Raw genomic sequence first — 27,964 nt, 5'->3', positions numbered from 1 at the left:
AAATATCATAATACAATGATCTCAGAATATGGACTGTGGTCCAGCATTATCATGCATCTAAACAGATGCAGTTGACCAACCAAGACAGAACAAAAACTCGGGTTTTATCCAGGTAGTCTCTGAAATTGCTTACTGCAGAGAAGGCCTGAAGAACCTGAGTACACTCTCCTGAGAGATCTTAAAGGTTAAGCACAGAATGGGTCCTGCAAAGTGAAGAGGTGAAGGGAGAGAATGACCCTGGGCCAGCAGTCTTTGGGCTGGTCTTAGCCTGCCCACACTTACCCCTGCCATCTTGGGTGGATGCAGCTGGTCAGAGCTCAGAGCTGGAGAGCAGCAAAGCACAGGGATGAGGGGATGGAGTCTCCATTTTTATTTCAATTCTTATCATCAGAGCCTGATGTCTAACTCTCCTTGAGCTAGCCCAAACCAAACATAACTGAGCCCCTGAAGCAATTCCATGGGGCCTCTCCTGAGATCCCAAGCTCAGAACATGGTGGGCCTTTGGCTGATTGTCCTCTGTTATTTTTATGCCTTCTAAGACAGAAAAGGAATCCGGAGCCCAACAGTGAAAAGCAGAGCTGAAAACACACAGTAATTTCATAAACTCTGCATCTTCCTGCCATCATTCCATTAAGTTTTACTTCCCTTTAGCAACTGCTACCAAGAAGCAAATTCCTGAGATCCCACCTGCTTGCTACAGCCGGTCAAAGATGGCAGAGTGTGCTGGATTTAGAAAGGTTTCTCCATCAGAGATTCTATCCAACTGGTTCCATTCATTAGCTTAGTGGTAGCAATGACGTATTCTGTGCCTCCATCTTCCATCTGAGATAGAAATCTCAGGGCAGCAATTTCAGCATAGGTCACACCTCCCAGGAAAAAGACCAAAGTAACTCTGTTTTCTCCTTGTTGACCTAAAGAGGGAGACAATGTTTAGTGTTGATTATCATTAAGCATTTCTTATTACCTCACCCCTTCACCATTCACAAACAAGCAGCTTTGCCAACCTTAATGTGGAAAGTTATTCACCCCCAAAAAAGCAGACAGGATTTCATTTGAAATGGAGAACATTCAATTTTATTTTGTGTTTTTCTATTAAATACCTGAAATTCCAACCCTAGGAGTAGTAGCTTACTTAAAACTGCTCAGGTAAAAACGAATTCATAGTGATAAAAGTACTTACATTATGCATTAGTAGCCTACAGAGGATCTTTAGACACCATGTCCCAAGCCCTGCACAGACACATCATACAAGGCACCCACTCAGCACTCCGAGATCTGTGCATAGTGATTTCAGAAGCAGAACAACTTCCAACTCACGTTTTTTCTGCAATCCTGCTGGTAACTGCTGCCGTTCTTCGAAGTGGGGACCTGGAAGCATCTTCAGGACTTCCTCAATACTTCTCCAGCCAGGCCGAGCAAGTAGTTGCGCTAACCGGACACTGAGAGGCGCATAGCCACTATAGACATAGGATATGTCATTGGGGTTCTGTTAAACAATAACATAAAGGAGACACTCAGTATCTACCCAGTTAATTCCTGCTTATCTGTAATCTGTAATGGAGCATACACAGTATATAATCCAAAACTATTTTTATATTTGGCTGAAATACTAATACAAAAATTGATGTCACAGGGGAAGGGGGATACAAGGGTGGGGGGAAGAGAAAGGAGTAAGCATTTATTAAAGACATTTTAGGATTATTATCGCCTTTGATCCTCACAATCCTGGGAAGCAGATGCTATTATTATCTCTGTTTCACAGCTGTGGAAACTGAGGCCCAATGAGGCAAAGTGACTTGTCCAGAATCACACAGCTAATAAGTGTCTGAGGCTATTCAGACTGTTGGCTACTCATATAACCCACTCCCTCCATCTAGAACCCAGTCATCTCCTACTTTAGCAGTTTGGAGTCCACTTGGGGAGTGGGATGAAATGGGAATGAAACCATGCCTGACCCAGTCCTGGATAACTGAGAGCTGGCTTTCTAATCACTTTCAAAGGACCTCTAAGCAACGAAGGTAATTCTAGCTATTAGACACAGTCCCAAGGCACAAGCCAAGTACAAATAACAACCTCACAATTTAGCCTAGATCAATAAACCGGACAAGGCCAACAGAAAAGGGCTCATTTACCTGCTCATTAACATCATCCATCCAGAGCCGCAAGGTTTTCCTGATTGTGGGGTAATTGTTTCTACCGCCTGCTTGAGGTTTTAGCAATCCAGCTTGCTCTAGATTGTTTAAGGTTAACATGTGTTCATAGCCATATGTCTGCAATAAAAGTATGTTTAAGTTTGATGCTAGCAGAGCTGAGAGGTTCATGCTAATTTATAAAAAAAGAGCCACCCCAACAAATCAACTTTATCAGGTCTCTACAATGCCCAAAGGGAAGACCAGTGAAAGCCTTTATGTACTTTAAAAAAAAAAATTTAAACTCTTACCATCTATCTTAGAAACAATATTGTACATTGGTCCCAAAGCAGAAAAGCAATCAGGACTTGGCAGTGGTGGTTAAGTGACTTACCAAAGGTCACACAGCTAGGAAGAATCCAAGGCCACATTTGAACCCAAAACTTCCTTTCTCTAGCCCTGGATCTCAATCCACTGAGTCACCTTGCTGACCTCTACCTTTGTGCACTCTTATGACACATCTTAGGAGAACAGTATTCAAGTTTCAAAACTGCTTGTCTGTTACAACAAATACAGAGCTGGCCCATTCTTTTTTCTTTTTTTTTTTTTAAACCCTCACCTTCTGTCTTAGTAGTAATTCTAAGGCAGAAGAACAGCAAGGGCTAGGCAATTGAGGTTAAGTGACTTATCCAGGGTCACAGAGCAAGGAAGTATCTAAGGCCAGATTTAAACCCAGGTCCTCCTGACTGCAGGCCTGGCACTGTATCTACTGTGCTACATAAGCTGCCTCATGGCTTATTCTTTCTAAAAGACATTTTTTTCTTTTTAAAATATTCTTAAGGGGGTTTGAGGGCATCTACTTTATTTATTTATTTATTTGTTTGTTTATTTGTTTGTTTGTTTGTTTGTTTGTTTATTTGTTTGTTTATTTATTTATTAAGCCCTCATCTTCCATCTTAGAATCAATACTGTGTATTGGTTCTAAGGCAAAAGAGTGGTAAGGGCTAGGGCAGGGGTCAGCAACATATGACTCTCGAACCATTATCTGGCTCTTTTGAGGGCCAGATATGGCTCTTTCTGCAGGAGCCATAAAGTCCATTTTCTTTCAGGCGCTGTTACAGGAGCCGCACTGTGAGCACTGTACGGCTCTCACGAAATTACATTTTAAAAAATGTGGCGTTTATGGCTCTCAAGGCCAAAAAGGTTGCCGACCCCTGGACTAGGCAATGGGGGGGTAAGTGACTTGTCCAGAGTCACATAGCTAGGAAATGTCTGAGGACCTCCCATCGTCAATCCACAGAACCAGCCAGCTAGCTAGCTAGCTAGCTTGCTCTCTCTCTCTCTCTCTCTCTCTCTCTCTCTCAGTTTCACTGTATTGTATCCTACTCACTGTATTCATCAGATTAGGAATAATGTCGCATCTGGCCTGCAGGCCGTAGTTTGCCCATCACTGCTATAGACCGTTTGAGTGCTCTTAAAGTCTTCACTAATGATAGTGATAGAGTAAACTAGAAGCATCCTATGAAAAATATTTGTGATGATTCTAAGATGTTTTCCCTGGGTTGGGTCAGTTACTGACTCAATGACATACTGACCTGGAGAATTTCTCTTTTGTAGTAATCTAATACTTTCTGCTTGAGCCCACTGTTGCACACAGACTGAAGGCAAACCAGTCTTAGGATCTTGATCAATGGATGTTTCTGAGCGATACAGTCCTCAATGTAATTGTTGACCTGTAAACAGAAAGAGACAAGTATGCAGAGCTGTCTGAGCACATAAGAGGTTACAAGAATAATAATGCTTATTTCTCATTATCACATAGTTTTCAATCCTAGAGTCATTTCTTTTCCACCATGCCCTTCAAAAAATGGGGGACAAAATTATAATGTATTTATTTCACGGCATCACACTATACAGGCAGTAAAAGCCACCTTTATTATAACCAGATAGTGATTGCTATTAAAATGCTATATATATGCCATTTGAAATAATATATCAGAATAGAAAAATTCCTTAAAGGCTCTCCAGCATTCAGATCAGCTTGCCAGGTCTATTTCAGTCACAGCACTGGTTCCTTCTTGCATTAAGCTTTGTGGAAAGTTGCTTATAAAATAGATGAAAAATAAAATAAAATCTTAAAGTATCAGTGGAATTGAATACTTAGAGGAATCCTAGAAGATAGTCCTTAAAGCAAATCATTATTTCAAATTCATCAGAAAATGCTCTGAATTAAGTCTGGTAACTTTCTACCTCTCGTGGTACCTTGCCCATGCTCAGTTAATAGTTACTGACTGGTCATCTGGGTTTTTTATACATTGAGACGACTTAACCCTATATACACTTGTACAAGAGATATCTTTTTATGGCAAGGTACTGAGGCATATCAAGAGGGTCAAAGCCATCTGAGTACCTATTTAGGGGTCTATAAATATGCTTTTTGATTATCAGTTAGAATGACAAAGCTCATTCCCATCCCCAATCTCCAAAGACAACTCTACAATCCACATACCTTGTCGGTGTCTATTCCAGACATAAATTCTTGCTCAACTGTTAGCTTATCAAAGAAATCTTCAGAAGCTAAAAATACAATTATAAGCAAATTTACAATTTGAAATAAAAACATATATTTGTCTTCTGTCCACATGGGAAACAAATATACTTTTGATTCATGATTTTAATTAAGCAAATAAGCAGAAGTTAGTTCAGTATTCTCTTCAGAACAGACTCATCTGAAAGGAAGCTTCCAAGGAGGACAAGAACATAATCCCAGCACTCCTTAGACACATCTAAACAGAGTAGGGTGCAGGAGGGATTCAGGAAGAGGGTTCTGGACCTACATTCCTAACTCGACTCCAACAGAGGATGAATCCTCTGTATTTCAGGAGAGGAAATGGGACACAGATGGCAATAGGCTCCAGAATGAACCAAACGATTAATTCTCCTAGCACCCTCACTTTCCACCCTAAGTTGCATTCTGATTTCAATTAATTCTTCCTAAACTACTATTAACATGAGCACAGCTAAATGGGTTCAGTTCTATAACAATGTTAGATGGATGCAGCTGGGGAAAGGGGTTCTTGAATCTTTCACGTTTGTTTTGCTCCAAAGTTGTTATTAAGTCAGCCTGCTAGTGATCACAGAATGTTTCATATCCAGCAAACCTTTCCCCCTACCACCTTTTGCAGCTGAAAAATTTTATAAATGAATTTATTTGCTATAAATCTCTCAAAACTCTTTTAATATCCAACTGGGGTTCTGCATTTCATCAGTGCAAAAGATAGATTTTTAGAAATGTCAAACTGACCCTTTGACCTAGTAGCTATATCACTAGAGCTCTTAAAGATGTCATGAAAAGGAAAAAAAAAACCTGACCATCCAAAAAAAAACTCTCAAGAATTGCTTTATCTGTAACAACAAACCACCAGAAACAACTTGGTGTCCACTGCCTTGTAGTCTAAGCTTTGTACATAATGATCTATGAATGGACTGGAATAGCACAGTACCACCAAGAGGGCTCAATGTGAAGAATGGAGGAGAACCAAAGACCCTCAGAACCAGGGTACACAGACATGGATGACAACAATGATGCGTATAGAGAAGAGAAGACAAGTCTCCAGGGAAAGGTGCTTCCTAAATATAGAGATGGGCTCCCAAAGGGAAATCAGGGAACGGGGAGGAGGGAGAGGAAAGGAGAGGGACATTAAGTTAGTTTGATTTTAATTTGTTAAACTGTGTAGCATAGTTTATTTGTACGTGATCAAGCTGTAAAATGGCTCAAAAACAGGTGATCTGCCTAGAGACTTATCCATATTGGTCTGACCATCAGTGTGCTGGTCATGTGTTGTGAAGGTTGTGTTTAAGGAATAACAACTAAAAAAAGCCTTAAAGGAACTTGTTTGAAGTGGTACTCAAGAGCAGGAATGTGCTAGACTCCAATCGGATACACTATAGAGGTCCATGTCCTGGCACAGACCACCAAGAATGAGGAGCCTCTCAGCACCGATTGTGCCCTAATCAAGCCAATCCTACTGGGGATAGGCCCTCTGCCACAAAACATGTGGCCAGAGCCTACTTGAGATGAACAGGACACCAAAGGATACTCACTGGTAATGTCTTTGATTAACTCTGCAATTGAGGTGTGGTTTGCCAGGGACCCTCTTGCCGCTTGCATGTGAGGCAGCTGGGAAACAAACTGCTTAATCTCCCCAACCGTTTTTGCGTTGTGCCTTTCCTGAAAATGGAGGGGATGGCAGATTTATGCAGGGGCAAGAGGCTCATTCGGCTTTTTGCTCTCACCTTGTTATAGGGACCATGAGACGTTTTATGGCCCAATACATGTAAAAAGGAGGGCAGCGAGACGGAGGCAAGTGTGCCACAGAATAACCAATCAATCTAAGCCCATCACAAAATTAACGGAGAAACCATAAAACCCAATTAAGCACACTACTGAAAAAGCAAAGCCCATGTTTTCTTTTTGTGCATCATCTGCCTTCCTATGAGAGGGAACATGGCAGACAAGGAGAGGACACTGGGGGCATACAAGGGGGCAGGAAAACTAGGCTTTCCACCTTGGTGATGCCGGGCAAGTCAAACTAATCTCTCTGAGCCACAGTTGCTCATCTATAAAATACAGAAAGTCACATCTGCAATGTCTGCCTCCCAGAGGAGTTTCAGGAAAAGCATTTAAACCAAGGCATAGGAGCTTGAGGAAGGGGGGTTTGTTCTTTTTTTAAGGAGTGTCGAAGTTTTAGAGCCAGAAGGAACCTTCAAGGCATCACCTTCCATCCACCCTCTTGTCTCACACATAAGGAAACCAAGTCACAAAGAGGCAAATAACTGTCCAAGACCAATCATCTCAATGTATCTGAGGCAGCATATGAGCCCAGGTCTTCCTGATTCAAGTCTCTCTACCCAGTGAATCACCACTTCTCTCGCTATTAGTAATATCCAACTCTTCCTATCCCTGTGGTCTATACTGTCCATGGGCGTTTCTTGGCAGAGATACTGGAGTAGCTTGCCATTTCCTTCTCCGGCTCATTTGACAGGTAAGGAAATGAGGTAAACAGGGTGAATTAAGTGTCGAAGGTTAGATTTGAACTTAGGCCTTCCGACCCCAGGTCCAGTGCTCTATTCACAGAGACATCTAGCTGCCCCTAACCACACTTTCTTCTAAAGCACAATGTAAGCCATGGAGATATAAAATAACAAGAGATAAAGGGAGAAAGATGGGGCAATTATTATTTGACAGAGAAGAACAGGGATCACAGAGTCAGTTTCCTCTGTCTTAAAAACCACATGAGCACAACAGCAGACTTAGTTTTTGGTCAAACAATGCGTAGATAAAATAAAACTTCATTTTAGAAAACGCTTAACAATTTAAAATAAAATCCCAAGCCTTAAAAATGTTATGATTAATGTAGAAATTAACCTACACATTAACAGGCAATTCCCAAGAAAGATAAAATAAATATATTCAAGAATAAACAGACATAGATGCCTTATTGAGATATTTTCAAAATAAAATATTTCACAACTCATCATTTTAGTGTGTTGTCAGATTTTTAAAAAATGAATATAACTAAGCCCAAGCTAGATGACTGGGCAAGCAGAGGCAAGAAGGTGATAATGAAGCCCACAAATTAAAACCCAGGGCCACCAGGGGTTTCTGTCTCATTATCACCCATCACATATCTTCTTCATTCTCACCTCCTTCCACCAGGAAATTTTCTAAACTTAAGAAGACTTTTCTCACTTACAGAAAGGCTAATAAAACAAATTGAAATGACTAAAGTTGTCTACATATGATCTAGGGTGAAGTCCTTTCTCTTCAATTTAGTGGGGAAGAAGGAGCTGAAAGAGGTAAAATATCATCAAGCTACAGGCATAAGCAATTTAAGGTAATGGCTGTCAGAAAGTTTCTTCTCCCTAGAATTCTGACACAAAAGTTCAGGTGAATGAGCCTCCCAGAATGGGAAACCCCTATAGAAGTGCCAGCAGAGCCTCAGTTTTCTGGAGTGCTGACTCCATCAGTGCAATGACCAAGTTGTGGGGCAGAATGGAGAGATGGCACCCCCAGGGGGAGGGGAGAGGCTCACCTCAAATGCAGCAGAGATGATTTTGGCTTTCTTGCTCAGGACTGAGCCCACTGCATTGAAGTTTTTGTCCCTGATCTCAGCATAGAGTTCCTCTGCGGAATTGAGCTGAAGCTTCTTGGCTTCTGTTGGGAGATCCTTCCCACTCTCACCCTGTTTCTTAGGAGCGAACTTCTCTGGAGGTAATTTCACATAACCTAGATGGATGAGGGGAAGGTTCCTGGGTAGAATCACCTGAAAAGCCCACACATAAAACCACTAGATACAGCAGAACTTTCCCACCCCAAAAGCCCTAGGGCAGCCCTATGGGCCAGATGGGGGAGGAGGGGTCCCGAAAATGTTCTATCCCGCTGTGTGACATTATTCCTGTGTGACATTAATCTGACAAACATAATAAGTGGGATACAATACAATGAAACTTCGAAAGAGTTGCCTTAGAAACAGACTGACAGATGAGCAAGTCCTTTCCTTTGGCCCCCTCTTTAAAAAGTTTGCCCATCACTGCCCTAGGGCATGCTTGTAAATAAACTTTAGAAAACATTTAGTGTCTCAAGGGAAAGCATGTTACAGAATGTAAATCCTCTTCCTTGAAGGGCTTATGGGTGACCTACACCAATTCTTATCAATAAGGCCTGGACTTTCCTCAGTACTCATCCTCTTTAGTGTTTCTGTAGCTCTGGATATGACCAGTCCACACCTAGAGCCTTTCTACCCTTGGCCTCCTCAACAATACTTGTAGGCTCAGAGAGATCTCTGTCAGCTGGCTTTTCTCCAAGCTGTCTGGCCATTCCTTCTTGGTCTCTTTCATGAACCATCATCCATTTCCCACCAACTAAGCATGTGTGCTGGGCCTTCTCTTCTTTCTTCCTTGGTAGGCTTAACCATTTATTTCCCTGCATTTGCTATCACCTCTATGAAGGTAAATGAAGTCTAGCTATGTAATCCTTTCTCCTGGACGCCCACACAGTCCCACACTGCCAACTAACAGATGTCACCTCAAATGTGACGTGTCCAAAACCAAACTCATCATAAAGGCCTTAAGCCCACCACTGCTCTGAATTTCCCTCGTCACTGACAGCACTAACAATCTCCCAGCCACCTACTGTGTAAATAGAAATTAGCTCTATCCCATTAATAGTCAAAAATCTACTCAACCCAGGCGTGCTAATGATGTCACTCCCACCTCCCTTAGTGGGGAGGGGAGAAGAGTTACCCACACGTGACAATAAGTAACAAATCAAGAATAAGGGACTGCCCTTTGGGCAGTCCAAATCAATGTAGAAACTGCCATTTGTCCATTTGAATTAGAGGTGGACCACAGGAAGTGATGAAAGACACTATCTCTTTAAGTAAGTGAGTGAACTTCCTGTGGGGGCAGTTGTCGTCTGGAACTAGAGGAAGAAGCATCTCCTGAGACCACAGACAGCTTATGCTCTGTATTGTCACGTGGGTAAGTTAGGCTGGCTTCCTTGGCCTAGCTGGGCCAATTCTAAACTCTGCCTATCCGGCTGTTGGGCCTTGCGGCTTACAGCTTCATTTATTTAGACCTCTAACCTCCCTCTTCTCTTTATCCCTACTTACCTTCCTGATTGTAAATAAACTCTTCAACCCGATGCTGACTTGGGTCTGATTTAATTACGGAATCAACTTGAATTGTTGATTCCTGGCGGCCACATAATTTTAATATATAGCTAATAACTAAATTTTAATTCTTACACTACATGCAAAACACTGACCTTTCCTTCTTCACCAACCCCATGATAAATAGCCAAGGATCACTGGGAATACCTCCTCTACATTGTCTCTTGCCCCTACCCCATCTCTCCACTCCTATGGTCACAACTTTAGCTTAGTCCCGTGTCTCCACAGGCCTCTGCTACTCCTAGTTGTCCTCTTGGCTAAACCTTCATTTCCCCTCCAACCCAAGCATTCTCACAAGAATCTTGCTAAAGCACAGTTCTGAGTATGAACAGGTGCTCAGTTAATGTTTGCAGTGTTCATGAATGAGCTAAACATACACTTGACTTGGCACAGTCAGTACAGTACTCAGTCTTCAAATTCAGCCTTAGACTCTGATTAGCTGTGTGACTCTGGGCAAGTTATTGAACCCATTTGCCTCAGTTTTCCTACCTGTAAAATGGAGATAATCACATCATCTACCTCCCAGGGTGGTAGTGAGAACCAAATGAGATAATGATTGTAAAGTGCTTAGCACAATGCCTGGCACACAGTAAGCACTATATAAATGCTTGCTTTTAATATCCTATTCCCATTATTTTATCATTTTTATTATTTATATATTTGTTATTTTTGTGAATATTACCAAAAACAGTTTTGCAATTATGCATTTTGAAAGATAAAACATTCTGAATAACAAAAACAAGTGTTCTACATGCTTTTGCTAGATGGATCTTCTCTAAGCTGTGTTTCTATCACAATGTCCTTCAGCTTAAAAAACACACTTTTTTCCCAAATGCCCAAGACTCCAAGTCTAAATGACCCTGCTTGACCTCTAAGACCCTCAGGTTGTCCCCACTCAATCTATCTAATATCCTCTCTATCCCAGTGGGTCTGGTCCTCCACTGTGAATATATCCCAAACATTTTAAACATACCTTCTCTCCTTTAGCTAAATGTCTACGGCATTACTACCCTGACGACATGACACTGAGCATACAGTATCTTGGACTGTTTCCTGTCTAATTCTGTTACCCCCTCCTTGAAGATAAGCTCCGCCAAGGCTGGGACAATGATTGACTCTTTTAACATTCATGCTCTTGCATCTACTTGGGACCGGCTAAATCCTTACATCCCAAGTCAAAGGTAAAGGGATTTTTCTCTTTTGTTTCCCCCAAGATGTTTCCTAATTTTACCTTTTACCAAATGACCCTTTGGAACAATTACATCTTTCAAATGCCACGCCATATTCTGAAAGCATTTGCTGAAATTGCATCTTAGGGTAGCATCTGTTTCTTGGGCAATAAAACGGTGAAGAGATTTGTCTCTACTTACTATTCTGAATGCCATAAATTTCATCAATGAGTCCCTCGTATGTAAGCTGAGTGGCAAGGGGAGTTAACAAGTCTACATTCCGGTCAAGCAGCAAGAGAGTATCGAAAACAGGAAATACTGAGTTCTGGCTGCCAGTGAACTCTCTCTTCATTCTGATCATCATGTTGGCCACTTGCTGAAAATAAAACATTGGGTGAGATGGGGGACTCCATGGGAGCCACAAACATTTAAAATTGGGCTACAAACTGAGGAAGGCAAGAGATAAAGAGGAGATGGAGACCCTGGGAAAAGCATGACTGATGAGCAGAAATCCAGAGCAGGCTGTCTAATAGGACAACTTGCTCCTAATACTCTCAGCTTTTTCTTTGTCAGAAGTGGATCTTACCAAAAGGGCCACAGTAGGGTGGGAGATTGGAATAGATAAGATCCCCCTTTCAACTCCAAGAGTCAGTGAGACTTTGGCCAAAACAAATACAGAAAAAGGATAGGGAGGCGGGGAGAGGTTGGCAGGGTGGTGATAACTAGTATATGACTCTCTAAGCCATTCTTAGGGAAGATTACTCAAGGAACTATCAAAAGAACAAAGCATCATAGCTACATGACCCTGGGCATGTCACTTAACCCAACTGTCTTGCCCCTGCTGCTCTTCTGTCTTAGAACTGCTATTAAGATATTTAGATATTGTACTATATACTAAAATACCTAGATCTAATATGAAGACAGAAAGTAAAGGTTAAAAAGATTTTTTAAAAAGAACAAAGGAAGATTGAACCGCATCATTTTCTCAAACATGAAAAGCCAAAAATCTCTAATCAAATATTTATAGGGAAAGTCATTAGAACTCCCAAAGAGCAGCTTAATGGATTCTGCTTCTATCACACACCCCCAACTCTCCACCCCCAACTCCACTGTGCAGCCCCACCAGGGGCAAAGGAAGTACATGTCGGTCGATTACCCTCGCACATTCCCCTTTCCCGAAGATCTGGGGGATGGTTCCATACAAGGCTTGCAAAGTCATCAGTCCTTTTGCTGCATGGTACAGACTTGTCTGGTCATTCTCCAAATAACACTCCTAGAGAAGTGGAAAAGGAAGTTACTAGGTAGATAATACCTAGCCTTTATTCCTTTCAATATTTGGGGGGCCAGCAGCTACTCAAGACTGCTCAGAAGAAATATAGATGTTCTTTCTAAGCCCATTCTTAAGTGACCAATGATTAAAAGTTACCTATCACACTTAAAGAAATCCTAAATACTAGGGCAGTAGGTAACAGAGTGGATAGAAAGCCATGCCTGGAGTTAGGAGGACCTGGGTTCAAATGTGGCCTTAAAACTTGCTAGCTGTATGACTCTGGGCAAGTCAATTAACTCCAATTGCCTAGTCCTTATTAAGCTCTTCTGTCTTGGAATAGATACTTGTATCTAAAAGAAAGAAATTCTAAATATCGCCAACAAACAGAACCCTCTTCTGTAATCAAAATAAAGTTTATTTCATGATTTTACAAGAGAATTCAAGTACCTCATTCATTTAAAGAAAGGTATTCTAAGTCAAGAGACCAACTGGTAAGCTATAAGGGGAGCTCAAAGTTCTCTCCCTAGCTGTAGAAGTGATTTTTCTAAAGTAAAATTTGGGTAATTAGTAAAAAAGTTCTCACTGATGCTTCACCTTTTTTTGTTGTTGTTGTAACCACATCAGCCTCCTAGTAATGGATTAAATTGACTAAAACCTTGGGAATAATGACAAAGTGTTCTATACTGGATCTAAAAATAAACTTATCCCTAGCTTTCTAATCAGGACTCTTGCCTCCCCACCCACTTCATCCTTCCAGTGGCTGACCAGCAAAGCCTGGAAGAAAAGGGAAATGGAAGGGCTAAGGAATCAAGGACATTGACATTTGACAACTCTCTTCTAGGTAACTTCCAGCGATGGGATATTGGATGAGGACAAGATATCCTCTTGGGGGATGCCAGGCTATCAGACCTCCAGGATCCCTTTGGGGAGATAAAGAATAATCCTCCCCATCCATCCCACTCCTCATGGAAAAAAGTAAATCAGCAGCACGAGGGAGCACAAAAGACTGGTTATTTCAAGACTGGTTAATTTGACCACTTATGAAACACAGCAGACTAAAGTTCGAAAAGGTAATCAAAACCCTGGTCCCCGGGGAGCTGCATGGAACTGAGATGAAAATTCAAGGAAAAAATGATTTAAAAGCATCTTCCAACATTCCAAAGTGATCATCCAATCCTGGCCTGTCTTTTCTAATGAGAAATTAAAAAATTAGTAACGGGTCTTTAATTTATTAATTAGTCTGTCACCTCCATATAAAGGATTAATCCAGCCATCAGATTTGAAATTAAAGCTGGGCTTACAGCTTTTAGTTTATCACAGGGTCAAAAATAATTATTTCTAAAACTCATCAAACATGTAATTTACAAGTCAAACCACAAAGGGATGAGGCTTAAACTCTAAATAGAAATAGGCCAGTTTTCCAAATATGACCAGTGGAAAAAATCAGCAAGTCAGGAGTCTTAACAGATTCAGTCATGCCATGACAAGCAAGGGTTTGGGGTTTTGGGATTGTTTTATTTTTTGCCACAATTACTGAATCATCTGTAGAATGCCAACCAGACAAAATAGGGAAATAAATAAAACGTCAGTTACTGAAAGAGATTTAGTAAAACGGTTAAGTTCAGGATACAACAAAGCTTTTGGGGACTTTATCTACCAGACTTCCTCAGGTCCCTAATTATTGGTCACACATGCTTTATGAGATCATCATCCATTTCAGAGATGAACACATAGTGAAAAAGAAATGCTTTTTTTCTCTTGGTTAGTGGCTGAACAAAGAAAACCCGGGGCTCCTTCCCAAACTACTGGCTTTGTCAAAAGCCCCAAGTCCTAGGCTCCTCTAAGTAGTGTCCACTGGAATTCAACACTCTACTATTCCTGGTAGTCAGGTCACCTGATCTGTCATTCTGCATTTTAGGATCTGCTGAGTTGTATCAACAGGATATATCAGAATTCAAAATGAAAGTTTTAAATATGTACATGTGTAAAAGCAACAATTCAGCCTTTAGACAGGAAGAAAAAGCTCCTCATCCACTAACATGAGGGACAGGGCGCAGCAATAGTTTGTATTGCTCTAGTTCCACTCTGGTTCTAGTTGGCATTCAAAGCCCTATGTGCCCCAGTGAGTTAGAGGGAAGGATATAGGCCTTTAGAACCAAGCATTGGTGAACATTTTCAAAATCATGTGCCCAAACTGCACTTTCAAGCTGCCTGTGAGCACCCCAAATTACCCAGAGAGCAGAGGGAGAAAGTGCTTGCATTCAGCTGCTAGGCAGAAGGGTGAGGCATGTGAAAAATGTCCTCAGGCACTGTGGAGATGGGGAACGGAGGAATCCCGGCCACCTTCATCCCCCCCAGCCCCACTCCCTAGGACATCTGGGCGCCCTTGCCATGCGTTCACCAACATGGCCCTAACCTGCCTGAGCTAGCCCAAGTACATACATATTAGGAAGAGCAGATTTCAAAATTCAGACCATTTCCCTTCCCCACTACATCAACTCCCCAATGAAATAAAGTGATTCAATTTTGACAGCAATTTATTCCTGGTGGAGAAAAACCCCCTAAAGCTACCTGGCTATAAGCAAAGCATTTAATTTGTCACAGCCTTTCAGGGGCTTCGATGTCTGTACTTCCATACCTAATTCGGTCAGGACAGAAAGTTGAATTCCCAGTTTCTCCAAGGTGTTCATGTTGTTTCCTACTTACAAAGGTTTCATGGATTTTCTCCATTAGACTCCTTCAATTCCCAATGAACATATGTTCTCTTCAGAGAGCAGCTGCTGGGCTCTGGGGTACAGCAGAGGTTGTGCCTAATAAAGATACTCCACACTTACTTTAAAAGCACTCTCGGATTCCATGGATAACAGGTCGCCATCAAACGGAATGAGGTCGAGGCTATATTCCTCTCTATGAATGAAGGATCCCAAAACACCCTGATCCTTCAAACGCTGTTCACACAACAAGCTTCGGCGTGGGACAAACAAAATGTGGAAATCTCTTGCAGGGGAGCGCCTATCTTCACTAGAAAAAGAACAAAATGTTTGTTATATTTATAATCACAAAGACAAATGGCTGAAAGTGCTGGAACTGGTTTTTATCATGGAAAAGGAACTTGGGCACATAAACAGAAATGTGGCCTTAGAGGCAGGTGGACAGGGGTGTGGTGGGGGTCTGGTGTTAAGAGGATAGCACCCAGAGCACTGGGCCAGGAATTAGGAAGACCTGAGTTCAAACCTAGCCTCAGATTCTTACTAGGCTGTGTGACCCTGGACAAATCAATTAACCCTTCTGTTTTAAGTTTACTCGGTTGTAAAAAGGGGGTAATAGCACCTACTTCTCAGAGTTGTTGTGAGGATAAAATGAAATGTTTATAAAGTACTTTCACAGTATCTGACACACAGGAGGGCTTTTCCCCTTTCCTGCCCTCTTGGGCTTAGCATCTATTTTGAAATCCTCATTTTAATCCTTTAAGTTACATCTTGTGGTACTAAAGTGTTTGTTTTAAAGTAGCAGGAAATCCTACTTAAGAAAATAAATGTCACTCTAACTAGGTCAAAACAGCAACCCAGAGCTTCAGATTTAAATTTAAATTTTATAATAACTAAAGTATTCAGCAAGCTCTGGAAAGATTCTTTCCTCTCCTGTTCTCCTCTTTTTTTTAACCATTCTCCTCTTTTTTCAAACTAATGATCCCCAATACATTTGAACATTTAAGGGTATTTCAGTACAATACAATTCAGTTCAACTACTATTGATCAAAAGGCCTATGTAGTATTATAGGCTTTGCTTTCATCCTCTTATTATTATTATTATTATTAGGTCATATGAAAGAGATCAACCAAGTATCCCAAGGGCTATGTAGAAGCTTCCGTAAACTGGATGCTAAAAAAGCTTTGTTTATTTCCACCTATGAAACAAAAGCAGATTCATCTCCTCTAAACATCAGATTTGGTTTGGACAACAAACATACCTCGAGGTAGACTGGCAAGGGCCCTCTGGCACTGCCTTTATTCAAACTCTATGGGCCTCTGGGCATTGAGCGAGTTGGATTTCTGTTGTCCTTTCAATTCTATATCTTGTAAGCTTATCTATTAGAGACTTGGCAAAATTATTTCTTTCAGCTGACATAGATCAAGCTTTCCTCTTCCTTCTGCCTCTGATAATCCCCAAAGAGCCTTCCTTACTCTTTTTAGAGGGGGCACATAGAAGGCTAGGTGATCTGAAAGAAGTAATCTACGCCCAATTCAGTATTTACTACTTTATATCTTGCTGAGGAAGCAGTGTGGGGCAGTGAGCAGAGCACTGGTCCTGGATGGAAGAGGAGGATCTAGATTCAAATCCTGCATTTGATTCTGTGGAAATTGAAAAAATTAGACTGGATAGCCTCCCAGGTCTTTTCCACTAGGCCAATGGTATTACTTCATCCACACATCTTTAGGAGGCTTTCCTCCAAGAACCTCCTGATCAGAACACTTGAGGGGGTTGTACTAGATCAGTGATTCCCAAAGTGGGTGCCACTGCCCCCTGGTGGGTGCTGCAGCGATCCAGGGAGGCGGTCATGGCCACAGGTGCATTTATCTTTCCTATTAATTGCTATTAAGTTTAAAAGAAATTTTATTTCCAGGGGGCTAAGTAATATTTTTTCTGGAAAGGGGGCGGTAGGCCAAAAAAGTTTGGGAACCACTGTACTAGATGATCTTAAAGGTTCCCCTGCTCTAGCTCTAACATTCTTGGCTCAGTCCACCCCATTTTCCCACAAGAGCCACTTTGAATCTTGAATAATCTCCACATGTCTATGTGCTTCTTCAAAGGTATGAATATAAAAAGTACAGACTTCATTTTATTTTAAATAAATTTAAGATTTCCCCCCCTTAAATACCTGAGTACATTTTCAGCAATTATATCCATCAATTCTAGCCTGGGTCTGACAAAAAAAATAATGTTCTTGACATCGGCTGCAGGCAGACGACTTCCTTTTAGTGTGAACATTTTTTCCACCTCATGTTCCTAGAAAAAAATAAAAGTTGGAACTGAATATGTGGATGTGAAATTAGCATTTAATTCAGCAAACACTTAAAAGCTCTCTCTATGAGTTTAGTACAGTATTTAAGAGTACTTGCTTTAAGCTTAGCACTGCATAGGCAGAACTATAAAGTACTGAGAAAAAAGTTTCCATAAGGTAAGGTCCCTGCCCATGATTCAGAAGGCTGCTGGTATAGCTAGAAGGGTCCTAGATTTAGAGTCAAAGCACCTCAGCTCTGCCACTTGCTATCTGTATGACTCTGGGCAAGTGGCTCGATCTATCCAGGCCTCAATTTCCTTATCTATAAAATGAGGGGATGGATCTAGGTGCCCTCTGAGGCTCCTTTTAGCTCTTAAATCTCTGACCCTATAATCTTTCAGATTCAGCTACCAAGAAAAATCCAAATAATAAGATCATAGATTTAGAAATGAAAGGGACCTTAGTTGTATTTCCCAACCAAATATTAGCACCTCCAGATTTGTACTACCTATGCAAAATAAAGCAACTTTCATAAAGGGGTCCACTACAAATCATAGGGCAGCTAGTAGGCATAGTGGATAGAGTATACTGGGTTTAAGAGTCAGGAAGACCTGAGTTCAAATCCGACCTCTGACACATATAGCTGTTTGAATATGGGCAGGTCACTTCACTGTTTGCCTCAGTTTCCTCATCTGTCAAATGAGCTGGTAAAGGAAATGGCAAACCACTCCAGTGTCTTTGCCAAGAAAACCTCAAATAGGGTCATGGAGAGTCCTACACTACTGAAATGAATGAACAACAACAAATCATAATATAAAAGACTACAAGTCTGTTATCATTACATGATATTAGACTAGCAGTCACCCTAGTAGACAAGGATATTAGCAATATTAGCTATGGCATCTCCAATAAAGGCCACAAGCATAGGTAGATATATAATAAACAGAGAGCATTAGGGTCTATAAGGGATAAACAGCATGTGCTTGGTGGAAACTCATTATGAAACTTAAAATAAGACAGTCTCTCTTCCACCAAATCCTATATTTTATTTACCTTCAACAGTGAATATTGTGCAATCAGTCCAAATGGTCCTGTTAGGTATTCATCCCAAACTATTGCCTGTAAAGAGAATGGAAACTCTATTACTAATAGTTATGAGATGGAGTTTCATTCAACTCACTGAGGCTTCAGTAAGCACTTCACCAAGCACACACACTGGATACAAAGACAAAAAACAAAACTGTCTCTGCTCTCAAGGATGTTACATTCTATTTTATGTTTCCATGATACACAAAAAGAAATACAAACATCCACTTGAAATGACAGACTTAACCTCTCAACAACTACCCAAATTTTTACTGGTTGCAACACTATCCTCCTGTGGCTCCTGAATAAAAATCATCTCAGACAAGCCATGTCCCATGGATAGTATATGTGATCCTGGGTGCCTTGGTTCTGGTCCAATTTAGTTAAATTCAATATTTATTAAGCAACTGCTCTGTGGCTGGGTGGTGGATAAAGAACCTGGAAGATCTGGCTCCAAGGACTGCCTCTGCCACTCTCTATGTGAGAGGGTTCTAGGCAACTATCCATGAGTTCAAATTGCAAAGAACCTGCATTGGTGGAAGGAGTTTTCTCATTGGAGAGTTCTGTAGGCCAAGGAAATTGAGAGTCAAGGCCCTATCTCTATCCTTTAGTCGGTGTTAGTAGACAATGGGAATACAAAGACAGAAATGAAAAGTTCTGCCTCAAGGGATTTATAATCTTGGTATCGTGGTCAAATACACAGATCAGTACAAAATACATGCCAGATAATGGGGAGGAGTGGCTGGCTAACAAAGGGGAAGGGACAAAAAAGACCTTGTGTAAGAGTTAGTGTTTGACTTCCAAGACTAGGGTGAATGGAAGTGTGGATTTCAAGAGGCATCCCTGAAGGAAGGACCTGGAGCTGTCAGGAGGTGGACAGAAAAGTGGCATCATACCTACTGACAACTCTAAACCCTTCACCTGCCAGACAGCACTCTGGCTGCCTGGGAAATGCCTTGGGTGAGAGAGTGGAGACTCAGTAACAGCAGAGGACACACACCCAGGGCTCAATCAGCAATCAGGAGGTGAGCACACACCAGCTCCCTGCATCTGGCTGAACTGTCCAGAAGTAGTCATCCATCCATCCATCATTCCCCCCATCCATCTACCTCCCCCGGCCTGACAACCAGGATGGAAAGCACTTTGCAAAACCTAAAGCGCCACATTCATGGATGCTAGGGTTCGGCTCTCGCCGTCCGATTTTCAGGGCGCAGAGGGGAGGGTCAGGGTCCGAGTGCATCCTGCGACAGCTCAGATAACAGTGCGGCAGGCGGGGGGCCGAACCTAGCACCCGTCCGTGATCCCCCGGGAGATCCCCCGCCAATGCCATTAGAGGCTGAGGCCAAGGTGCAACTTCTCTAGCCGTATCAGTAACAGGGGGCGCTCGCACACCGGCTCCGAGCCTCAGTATTCCCTCCCCACAGGGCCAGGCCCCGGCGGGCCTCACCTTGCTGCCCGCGCACTTGTCCAGAAACTCACGCAGCTCCCTTCGCACCGCCTCGCGCAGCACGTTCAAGTTCACCCTCCCGTAGGACAGGTGTGCTGCCATGTTGCCACCGCCCCCTCCCCTACCCCTACCCCTGCCCCTGCCCTTGCCCCCTCCCCGCTCCCGGAGCTCCGCTACCAGCACCCACAGAGCTGTCAGGTGATCGCGCTTTCGTGCACGTGATCAACGCCAGGCGGAGCCGGAAGTGCTCCTCGCGGGGCGCCTCTGAGTAAGTTCGCTGTAGGCTCGCTCAGCTCCCTTCAGCCCTTTCGCTTTCCGCTTCCGGGCTCCTCCCTTCGGGAAGTTGTGGTGGGTTCTCCGAGGCTCCAAAGCAGGAGGAGGACTTGTGTTCATCTTTTGAACCGTGGTCTCTGCTTCCTGGGAGTTCTTCCCGGAGGACTCGTGTGGAGCGAAAGAAGAATAACGGGGCCAGCGTTCTATGAGCCTGGAAGTGCATCGGAACCCTATAACTAGTGCGTCTGAGAGCCCTTGGGCCTCAGTTTCTCTTTCTGTAAAATGGAGATAGTTTATAACAACAGGCCCAGGGCGTCGTTTGTGGAGCGGGGAGAAGACTAGACCGAAGCCCTTCGCCATCCTTAAGTGGGTCACATCGGTGCGTTTGACTTGGGCCCGGAGCGTAGGGAAAATGGAGAGGTTGGACTAGGCGGCCGCTGGCCTCAGTGTCCTCACTTGCAAAATGTGTGTGTGTGTGTGGTAATTTGTGCCACCCCTTTTACAGAGGTTTGGGGAACAAATGAAACTAGGGAGGAGGAATAACAACCCAGCCCTTGCACCGGCGGTCTATGAATATTTCGTTTGATTCTCAGAACAACCCTTTTAAGTTGGGAGGTTGTTCTCCCATTTTAGAGTTGAGGAAACTAAGGCAGACAGATGTTAATACGTAAATTATCCAGGCTCACACAGCTAATAAGTGTTTGAGCTTGGATTTGAACTCAGGCTTTCCTGATTCCAGGCCCTGGACTTTATCCACTGAGCCACCAGCCACTATCACCTGTATAACTTTGGAAAAATTACTTTCCATAGACTTCAGTTTCTTCATCTGTAAAGGGCGGAAAAGGGTGTAGCGGGTAGAAATCTTGGCAGTACAACAGCTCAGTAGATATTTAAAAGGAATGATGAACTGGAGAATTTCTATATGAACTAGAAAGACCTCCAGGAATTGTTGCAGAGCCAAATGAGCAGAATCAGAAGAACATTGTACACAGTGACTGATAACATTGTGGCACAATCAAATGTAACAGATTTTTCTACCAGTAGCAATGCAATGATCCAAAACAACATGGAGGAAGCTATCCCTGTCCAGACAAAGAACTGTGGGAGTAGACACACTGAAGAAAAACATATGATTGATCACATAGTTCAATGGAGATATGATTGAGAATTTGATGTTAAAAGATCACTCTATTCAATAGAGTCAATTGCAAATATGAATATGGAAATAGGTTTTAAACAATGATACATGTATAGCCCAGTAGAACTGCTTGTCCCTGGGGGAGGGGGGGGAACAGAGAAGAGGAGTGGGAAAAATCATGAATCATGTAACCATGGGAAAAAACATTCTAAATTAATTAATTAAGAAAAAAAGAGTAGTGCACAAAACATTTCCCCCAAAAACCTGAGGGAAATAATCTCCTTACTTGGGGGCAAGGCGGGGTGCAGGGACTAGATTCAGAATTCACCTTAGTCCTGTGAGAGAATGCAAATCAAAGCAGTCTATATTTTTCGCATTAGTTTATGGTTTTCTTTAGGAGTTTTTAAGGATTCTCTTACAACAGTTACCAATATGGAAGTATGTTTTGCATGATAATACATGTATAACAACAGATCATACTGCTTACCATCTCCAAGACAAGTGGAGGAGGAAAGAGAATTTGGATCTTATAATTTCAGAAAATGTATGTTGAAAATTGTTAATACAATAAATACAATAAGAACAATAAGAAGAAGAAAATAAAATATCTTTTTAAAAAAAGAACTTAGCTTAGTACCTTCATAAGATTGGTCCCATAAAGTTCATGTCTGGGTGTGGTATGATTGGAGTAGATGGAATAGAGTGGAATGATTAATCTTCTTTTCAAGCTGATATGGGCCCTAGACATGGATACTAGGCTAGCTGTAACATCTGGCTAGGAACCCAGGCTCTGGAACACAGATGTGGGCACTTAGTTCCACATACTAAATACACCAGGCCATGAAACTGCTCCCTTTCTCTACTATAAAAGGAAAGATTGGGGACTCATTTCTTGGGGCTATATGTCCCCTCAAAGGGAGAGAAGTCCCTAAGTTGTTTGGTTTTTTTTTTAAACCCTCATCTTCTATCTTGGAGTCAATATTGTGTATTGGCTCCAAGGCAGAAGAGTGGTAAGGGTGGGCAATGGGGGGAGGGAGGGGGAGTGTCTGAAGCCAGATTTAAACCTAGGACCTCCCATCTCTAAACCTGGCTCTCAATCCACTGAGCTACCCAGCTGCCCCCTAATCCCTAAGGTTTTGAGCTGGGAAGAAGCCTTGGAAGACCTGAATTTTACTGAGGCCAGACTAGTTCCCTTGTATTATCATGGGATGCCATTGTATTTTAAATTTTGTAATGAAGCATCTCTTTTCTACATAAAGATAAAACTTTGGGAATTAGAAAAGGAAAGTTGGAGATTGCTCACAAGATTTAGTAGAATCTGGAAAATCTTCCTATTTGTGTGACTGGGTCACAGTATCAACAAATGAAAGTGTGAGTTCACTGGTTCTCTCTGGGCTTCTTTCCTCAATAAACTGAAAGAACGAACTAGAAGCCCTTCTAGCCCTAAATCCTATGATCTCATGAGCACTGACATTTTTTTTTAAATTTCCCTTTAAGATTTTGTCACTTTACTTTTTTTTTTTTAAACCCTTAACTTCTGTGTATTGGCTCCTAGGTGGAAGAGTGGTAAGGGTGGGCAATGGGGGTCAAGTGACTTGCCCAGGGTCACACAGCTGGGAAGTATCTGAGGCCGGATTTGAACCTAGGACCTCTGGTCTCTAGGCCTGACTCTCCACTGAGCTACCCAGCTGCCCCTCACTTTACTTTTAAAAAGAAAAACCTTACAAAACCCATTTTGAAACTTCTGTCAAAAGTGTTCAGTATATTGCATGTCGGCTATGGGGAGGGGGATGGGGGAGAGGGAAAGAACATGTAACCATGGAAAAATATTCTAAAAAAAAATTTTTTTTTAAGTGTTCAGTATATCCCAAAATCTTTTTAAAGTTCTTTTCAAAGATTCATAGGATTATAGATTTGGAGTAGGAAGAGAACTAAAAACAAGGCCTTTCTACACATTTCACAGATAAGGAAATTGAGGACCATAGGTTAGATGACTTGCCAGGGCCTTCTAACTCCAGATCCTTCTTAATGTAGCCCAAGATCCCATTAGCATTTTGGGTGACCACATCACACTACTGATTTCATGGTGAGCTTGCAGTTCACTTAACCCCTAAGTCTTTCAGAATAACTGCTGTCCAATCATACCTCCTTCCCAAACACCCTCCATCTTATACCTGTGAATGACTTTTTGTACCCAAATTCAAGTCTTTACATTTATGCTTATTAGATTAAGCCTAATTTGAGTCCATCATCTTTTTGGATCCTGTCATCTATTAACTATCCCTCCCAAATCAGTCTCATCTACAATTTGATGAGCATACCATGTACACATATATCTAAGTCACTGATCAAATATTAAACAGCACAGATCCCTGATCCGCAAAGCTGATACTGAACCATTAATAATTATTTGAATCTGGCTACTGCATGAAGGAAAGGGAAGGTAAGAAAGGTAAGGGCTAGGCAATGGGGGTTAAGTGACTTGCTCAGGGTCACACTGTTAGGAAAGTATCTGAGACCAGATTTGAATGCAGGACCTCTCCTCTCTAGGCATGGCTCTCAATCCACTGAGCTACAAGGTTGCCCCCTCCCAAGACCTATTCTTGAAGTTATCTAGAAAATCTTTCTAGATGTTTACCAACACTAGCTTTTGTCATCTGTTCTAGAATTTCCCTAGGAATTGAAGTTACTGGCTTTGCCCTCTTCCTTTTTGAAAACTGATATACTTATTTGTCCATCCGTCAGTCTTCTTTTTTTTTAACTCTTACTTTGTTTTAGTGACTGCAAAAGGGGAAAATGGGAAAGATTATGGTTGGACTGGATATTTAAAGTTTGGTCACCTGGGATCGATTTCTCAATTTCCAAAATAAAAGAGACCCAAATCAGGATGACTTTTATGGTGGTTTATTTACAATTAGGAAGGCTGAAGGTAGGGAAAATGAGAGAGAGAAACTCTGGCCTGGACCAGGGAGGCTTCAGAGGCCCCAGCAGAGGGGGCACAGAGGTTAATTAAACAAGGCTTTTAGCCACGAGGCCTCCTCTAAGAAGAGAGGCCTCCTTGAGGCTAGAGCCTCCAGAAACGCCAAGGAAAAGGAAACAGAGTCAGCCTAACTTACCCACGTGACAATTCAAAGGGAAGCAGTCTGAGGTCTCACTGGAGCTCCTTCAAAGCCAAGTTTAACAGGGCAAAAGCCCTACACAGGAAGTTACCATCATATTTAAAAGATAGCAGCTTTCCTCACTTCCTGCATCCACCTCTAGTTTCACGTGGACAAATGGCAGCCTCAACACTGTTTTTGATTTGTCGCTTACTAGCACATGTGGGTCCTAGACCTCCCCTTCCCCACTTAATTCTAAGTTGGGTGGGATGACATTATTCCTGGTTGCTAAAGTCTAAAGAATAAAGGAGGGTGAGCTAATTCCATTTACACATTACAATCCCTTTTTTTTTTTTTTTAAATACGTACCTTCCATCTTAGAATACTATGTATTGATTCTAAGGCAGAAGAGTGGTAAGGGTTGGGCAATGGGGGTCAAGTGACTTGCCCAGGGTCACACAGCTAGGAAGTGTCTGAGGCCAGATTTGAACCTAGGACCTCCTGTCTCTAGGCCTGGCTTTCAACCCACTGAGCTACCCAGCTGTACCCATTAGTAAAACAATTCTTAAGACAAGGGCAAGGGCCTGGCAAGCAGGGTTAAGTGACTTATCTAGGATCACACCTCTAGGAAGAGAATGAGGTCACATTTGAACCCAGGTCCTTCACACTCCAAACCTGATGTTCACCCCCTACCACCTAACTGCCTCTGCCCATCTCCAATCTTACAATACCTCTTCCATTTTCCTTAAATTTCCAACTATTACTGACAGTGGCCCAACCATCAGATCTGTCAAGGCCTACCGATATAGTTCCTTTGGTCCAGGTGACTTGACTGTAACAAGAGAGAATGCTAGATGTTCACCATACCTTTTTTTAAATCTCGAGTATCAATTAGTCATCTTAGTTCGATCATTTTTAGTCCAGAACTCCTTCCAGTTCCTGTATTTGGTGGCAAAGACCTCTCCAGAGTAATTACATGGCAAACCAACATCCCACACAAGAGAAGGGATAAGAAGCAAAACTACATATGTGGACTTGTCCAAATGGGATGTTAATATTTACTCAATAAAGCTGAGGCCCCAAAGCCTGGAGATGGTGGGAATCGGGGGTGCTGTACCCCTCCAGAGCTGTGTAGAGATTGCACTAGGGGTGTGCAAGCTTCCAAAGCTACTTCCTTGCTTTTCCATTTTGCACAGGAAAATTCCATCTCTGATATCAACAGCATTTATAGAACATTTTAAGGTTCACAAAGCACTCTACAACTCTCTCTCTCCTCTTATCCTCATGACAACCCTGAGAGACTGAAAAGCTAAATGATGTGCCCAGAGTCGCATGGCTAGTCAGTGTCAGAGGCGGGATTTGAACTCAGTTCTTCCTGAGCCCAGGCCCTGTGCCTTGCCCATGTATAACCTGGCTGCTTCCTAAAATGTGGTAAGGCACTTTTTTGAGGGTGGGGGCAGCTCAACAGTCTTGTTAGCCCCACTTCCATGGGATTTTTGAACATTCTTAATTGGTTGAGGGGGGTAAGAGGCAAAGGGCTGAAATGCTTCTTTCCTGTCCTCCTCCCTGACCTCTGTCTATACGAGGTGTTTTAAGAAGGGAAATAAAAGTTTGAATCTATAATCCCATGGGCTATTTGGATCTAAGTAGTCACTTACCTATTAGGTGAAATGAAAGCAAAATAGGTGAGAAGCAACGTATACTTCAAAGAATGCCATATACCCCAAAATATAGCAGTACGCACTTTTCGTGACAGCAAGGAATTGGAAACTAAGTGGATGCCCATTACTTGGGATTCCGGCTCAGGCAAGTGGGGTTCATTACTATAATGGGATAGTATTGTGTTGTGGGAGAAACCCACACAACTTGGCAGCAGGGTCCCACCCCAAGAATGGGAGACTCCAACCCTGATCAATCCAGAAGGAAGGAAATAATTTTATTTGAAGAAGAGGTTTTTAAGGTGGTAAACTAGCCTAATGGTGGGTGGAATCTTCTAGGGCAGGCGTAAGCAACATATGACTCTCGAGCCATATCTGGCTCTTTTGAGGGCCAGATGTGGTTCTTTCTGCAGGAGCCATGAAGTCCATTTTTTTTTCTTAGGCGCTGTTACAGGAGCGGCACTGTGAGCACTGCACGGCTCTCTCGAAATTACATTTTAAAAAATGTGGCGTTTATGGCTCTCATGGCCAAAAAGGTTGCCAACCCCTGATCTGGGGGCTAATCAGGTAGCCTTAGAGCTGGTGGATTAGCTCAGAAGCTAATAGAGTCAGCCTCTTTGGAGCTAATGGAATGGCAGCTTTCCAGGTATGGAGTAGCAGCTTCCTCTCTCTATGGAACACGGTTGGCATATCTGTTAGGGTCTTGGGGCTCATCGTCTCCCTTTCTAGAGAAATCTCCACCTCTCCTGAAAACCCTAGAAAATGGCCAAATTCAGTTGGAGGTATGGTAGGGAATAAGGCATGCTTAAGTTTGGGGGATTCTTGTGGAATGCCAGAGTCCCCAGCGCGCTGGTTCCTTGTTCCCCATTGTTCACCTTGTCATCATCTGTCAATGTCTCCCTACCCTTCTGGAATAAGAATATGGGGGGCACGTTGGGGAGGGGATGCAGTACATTGGGAGAACCTCTATACGTAAATAATTGCACTCATGATTTGATTTTTTTGAACCTAGACAGATTTTATATAACTCCCGATTCTTATTTGTTGTCTTTTGGCTCCTGACTCATCCGCCTATCCCAGCTACATAGGGCAACAGCCGATTTGATGAGCTGTCTCTGTTTTTATCCAAATCATTCATAAAAATGTTAAAATAGCACAGGACCAAGCAAGAACGAGATTCCCTGGGTGCAGCAACGTTGGCAATCATTTCAATTTCATTTCACCCAGTGCTGACTCATCTGATTACCTTCTAGGCCACACCTCTCCATCTTTCCCACAAGAGCATGTGGAACTTTGTCAAGTGCTTTGCTAAATCTAGGCAAACTATATTCAATTTCCCTGATTTACTCATTTCAAAAGAAAAAAAAAAGATACATTTGTTGGATCTGCTGTAGATGAAGGCCATGCCGGCTGGCTCTTTGTAATGACCACTTTCTCTGCTAGTTGTTTACTAACCATCTCTTTGTCTTTTCTGGAATTTCCCCAGGAATTGAAGTCATACTCTGCTTTATAGGGGAAGATAAGGGAGAAAAGGAAACATATTTATAAAGCACCTACTATGTGTTGACCACTTTATATCTCATTTGAGACAACCCTGGTAGCTAGGTACTGTTATTAGCAGTTAAAAAAACTGAGGCAGACTTCAAACCTCAAACTCTCTCCACTGTGCCACCCAGCTACTACTCTTGCCTTTAAAAAAAACAAAGCCATTTGCCTTTTTCCATCCTTATGGTATCCCTTGTTTTCCATGAACTTTCAGCTAGCACTGACAATGGCTCAGCAGTCACATAGCCAATTCTTTCCAAACCCATGGTTATAGTTAGGAAAGTCCCTTAACTTCTATTTCCTCCTTTGTAAAAACGAGAGTATTGGACTGTGTGTCCACTAAGATCCTGCCAATACAAATCTAGAATCCAAATTTGGCCACTATTTGATGAATTTCCTTAGCTGCAATGTGATAG

The 27,964-nt window shown here is 42.2% G+C and overlaps 1 protein-coding gene across 3 annotated transcripts; it reads right to left on the bottom strand.

The window, feature by feature from the left end:
• Positions 1 to 153: 153 nt before the first annotated feature.
• On the bottom strand, positions 154 to 19,938 carry VPS33A (VPS33A core subunit of CORVET and HOPS complexes). Of its 3 annotated transcripts, XM_044658763.1 has the most exons (13): positions 19,837 to 19,938; positions 18,357 to 18,422; positions 17,181 to 17,308; positions 15,136 to 15,322; positions 12,188 to 12,304; positions 11,233 to 11,407; positions 8,225 to 8,418; positions 6,234 to 6,360; positions 4,639 to 4,706; positions 3,725 to 3,862; positions 2,133 to 2,270; positions 1,318 to 1,486; positions 154 to 911 (listed from the first exon to the last, which is right to left on the bottom strand). In XM_044658763.1, the coding sequence occupies exons 1-13, from the start codon at positions 19,936 to 19,938 to the stop codon at positions 730 to 732; spliced, it is 1,791 nt and encodes a 596-aa protein (XP_044514698.1). In that variant the 3' UTR covers positions 154 to 729. The 3 variants fall into 3 exon arrangements, with proteins under 3 accessions (XP_044514698.1, XP_044514699.1, XP_044514700.1); XM_044658764.1 differs by lacking the exon at positions 3,725 to 3,862; XM_044658765.1 differs by lacking the exons at positions 6,234 to 6,360; positions 8,225 to 8,418.
• Positions 19,939 to 27,964: the final 8,026 nt, after the last annotated feature.

This window comes from Gracilinanus agilis, chromosome 1 (genome assembly GCF_016433145.1).
Source record: "Gracilinanus agilis isolate LMUSP501 chromosome 1, AgileGrace, whole genome shotgun sequence".
In the NCBI taxonomy this organism is placed as follows: Eukaryota; Metazoa; Chordata; class Mammalia; order Didelphimorphia; family Didelphidae; genus Gracilinanus; species Gracilinanus agilis.
The sequence above is the reverse complement of the archived record's forward strand: the minus strand, read 5'-3'. Positions and strand labels throughout refer to the sequence as shown.

Bases quoted from the DNA above. Each gene is read 5' to 3' on its own strand.
- VPS33A (XM_044658763.1), bottom strand. From the start codon at position 19,938: ATGGCAGCACACCTGTCCTACGGGAGGGTGAACTTGAACGTGCTGCGC. The intron at 6,361-8,224 runs GTGAGCCTCTCC...CTCCATTTTCAG, and splicing joins TCATCTCTGCTGCATTTGAG to GAAAGGCACAACGCAAAAAC. The intron at 1,487-2,132 runs GTAAATGAGCCC...ATTGTTTAACAG, and splicing joins TGGATGATGTTAATGAGCAG to AACCCCAATGACATATCCTA.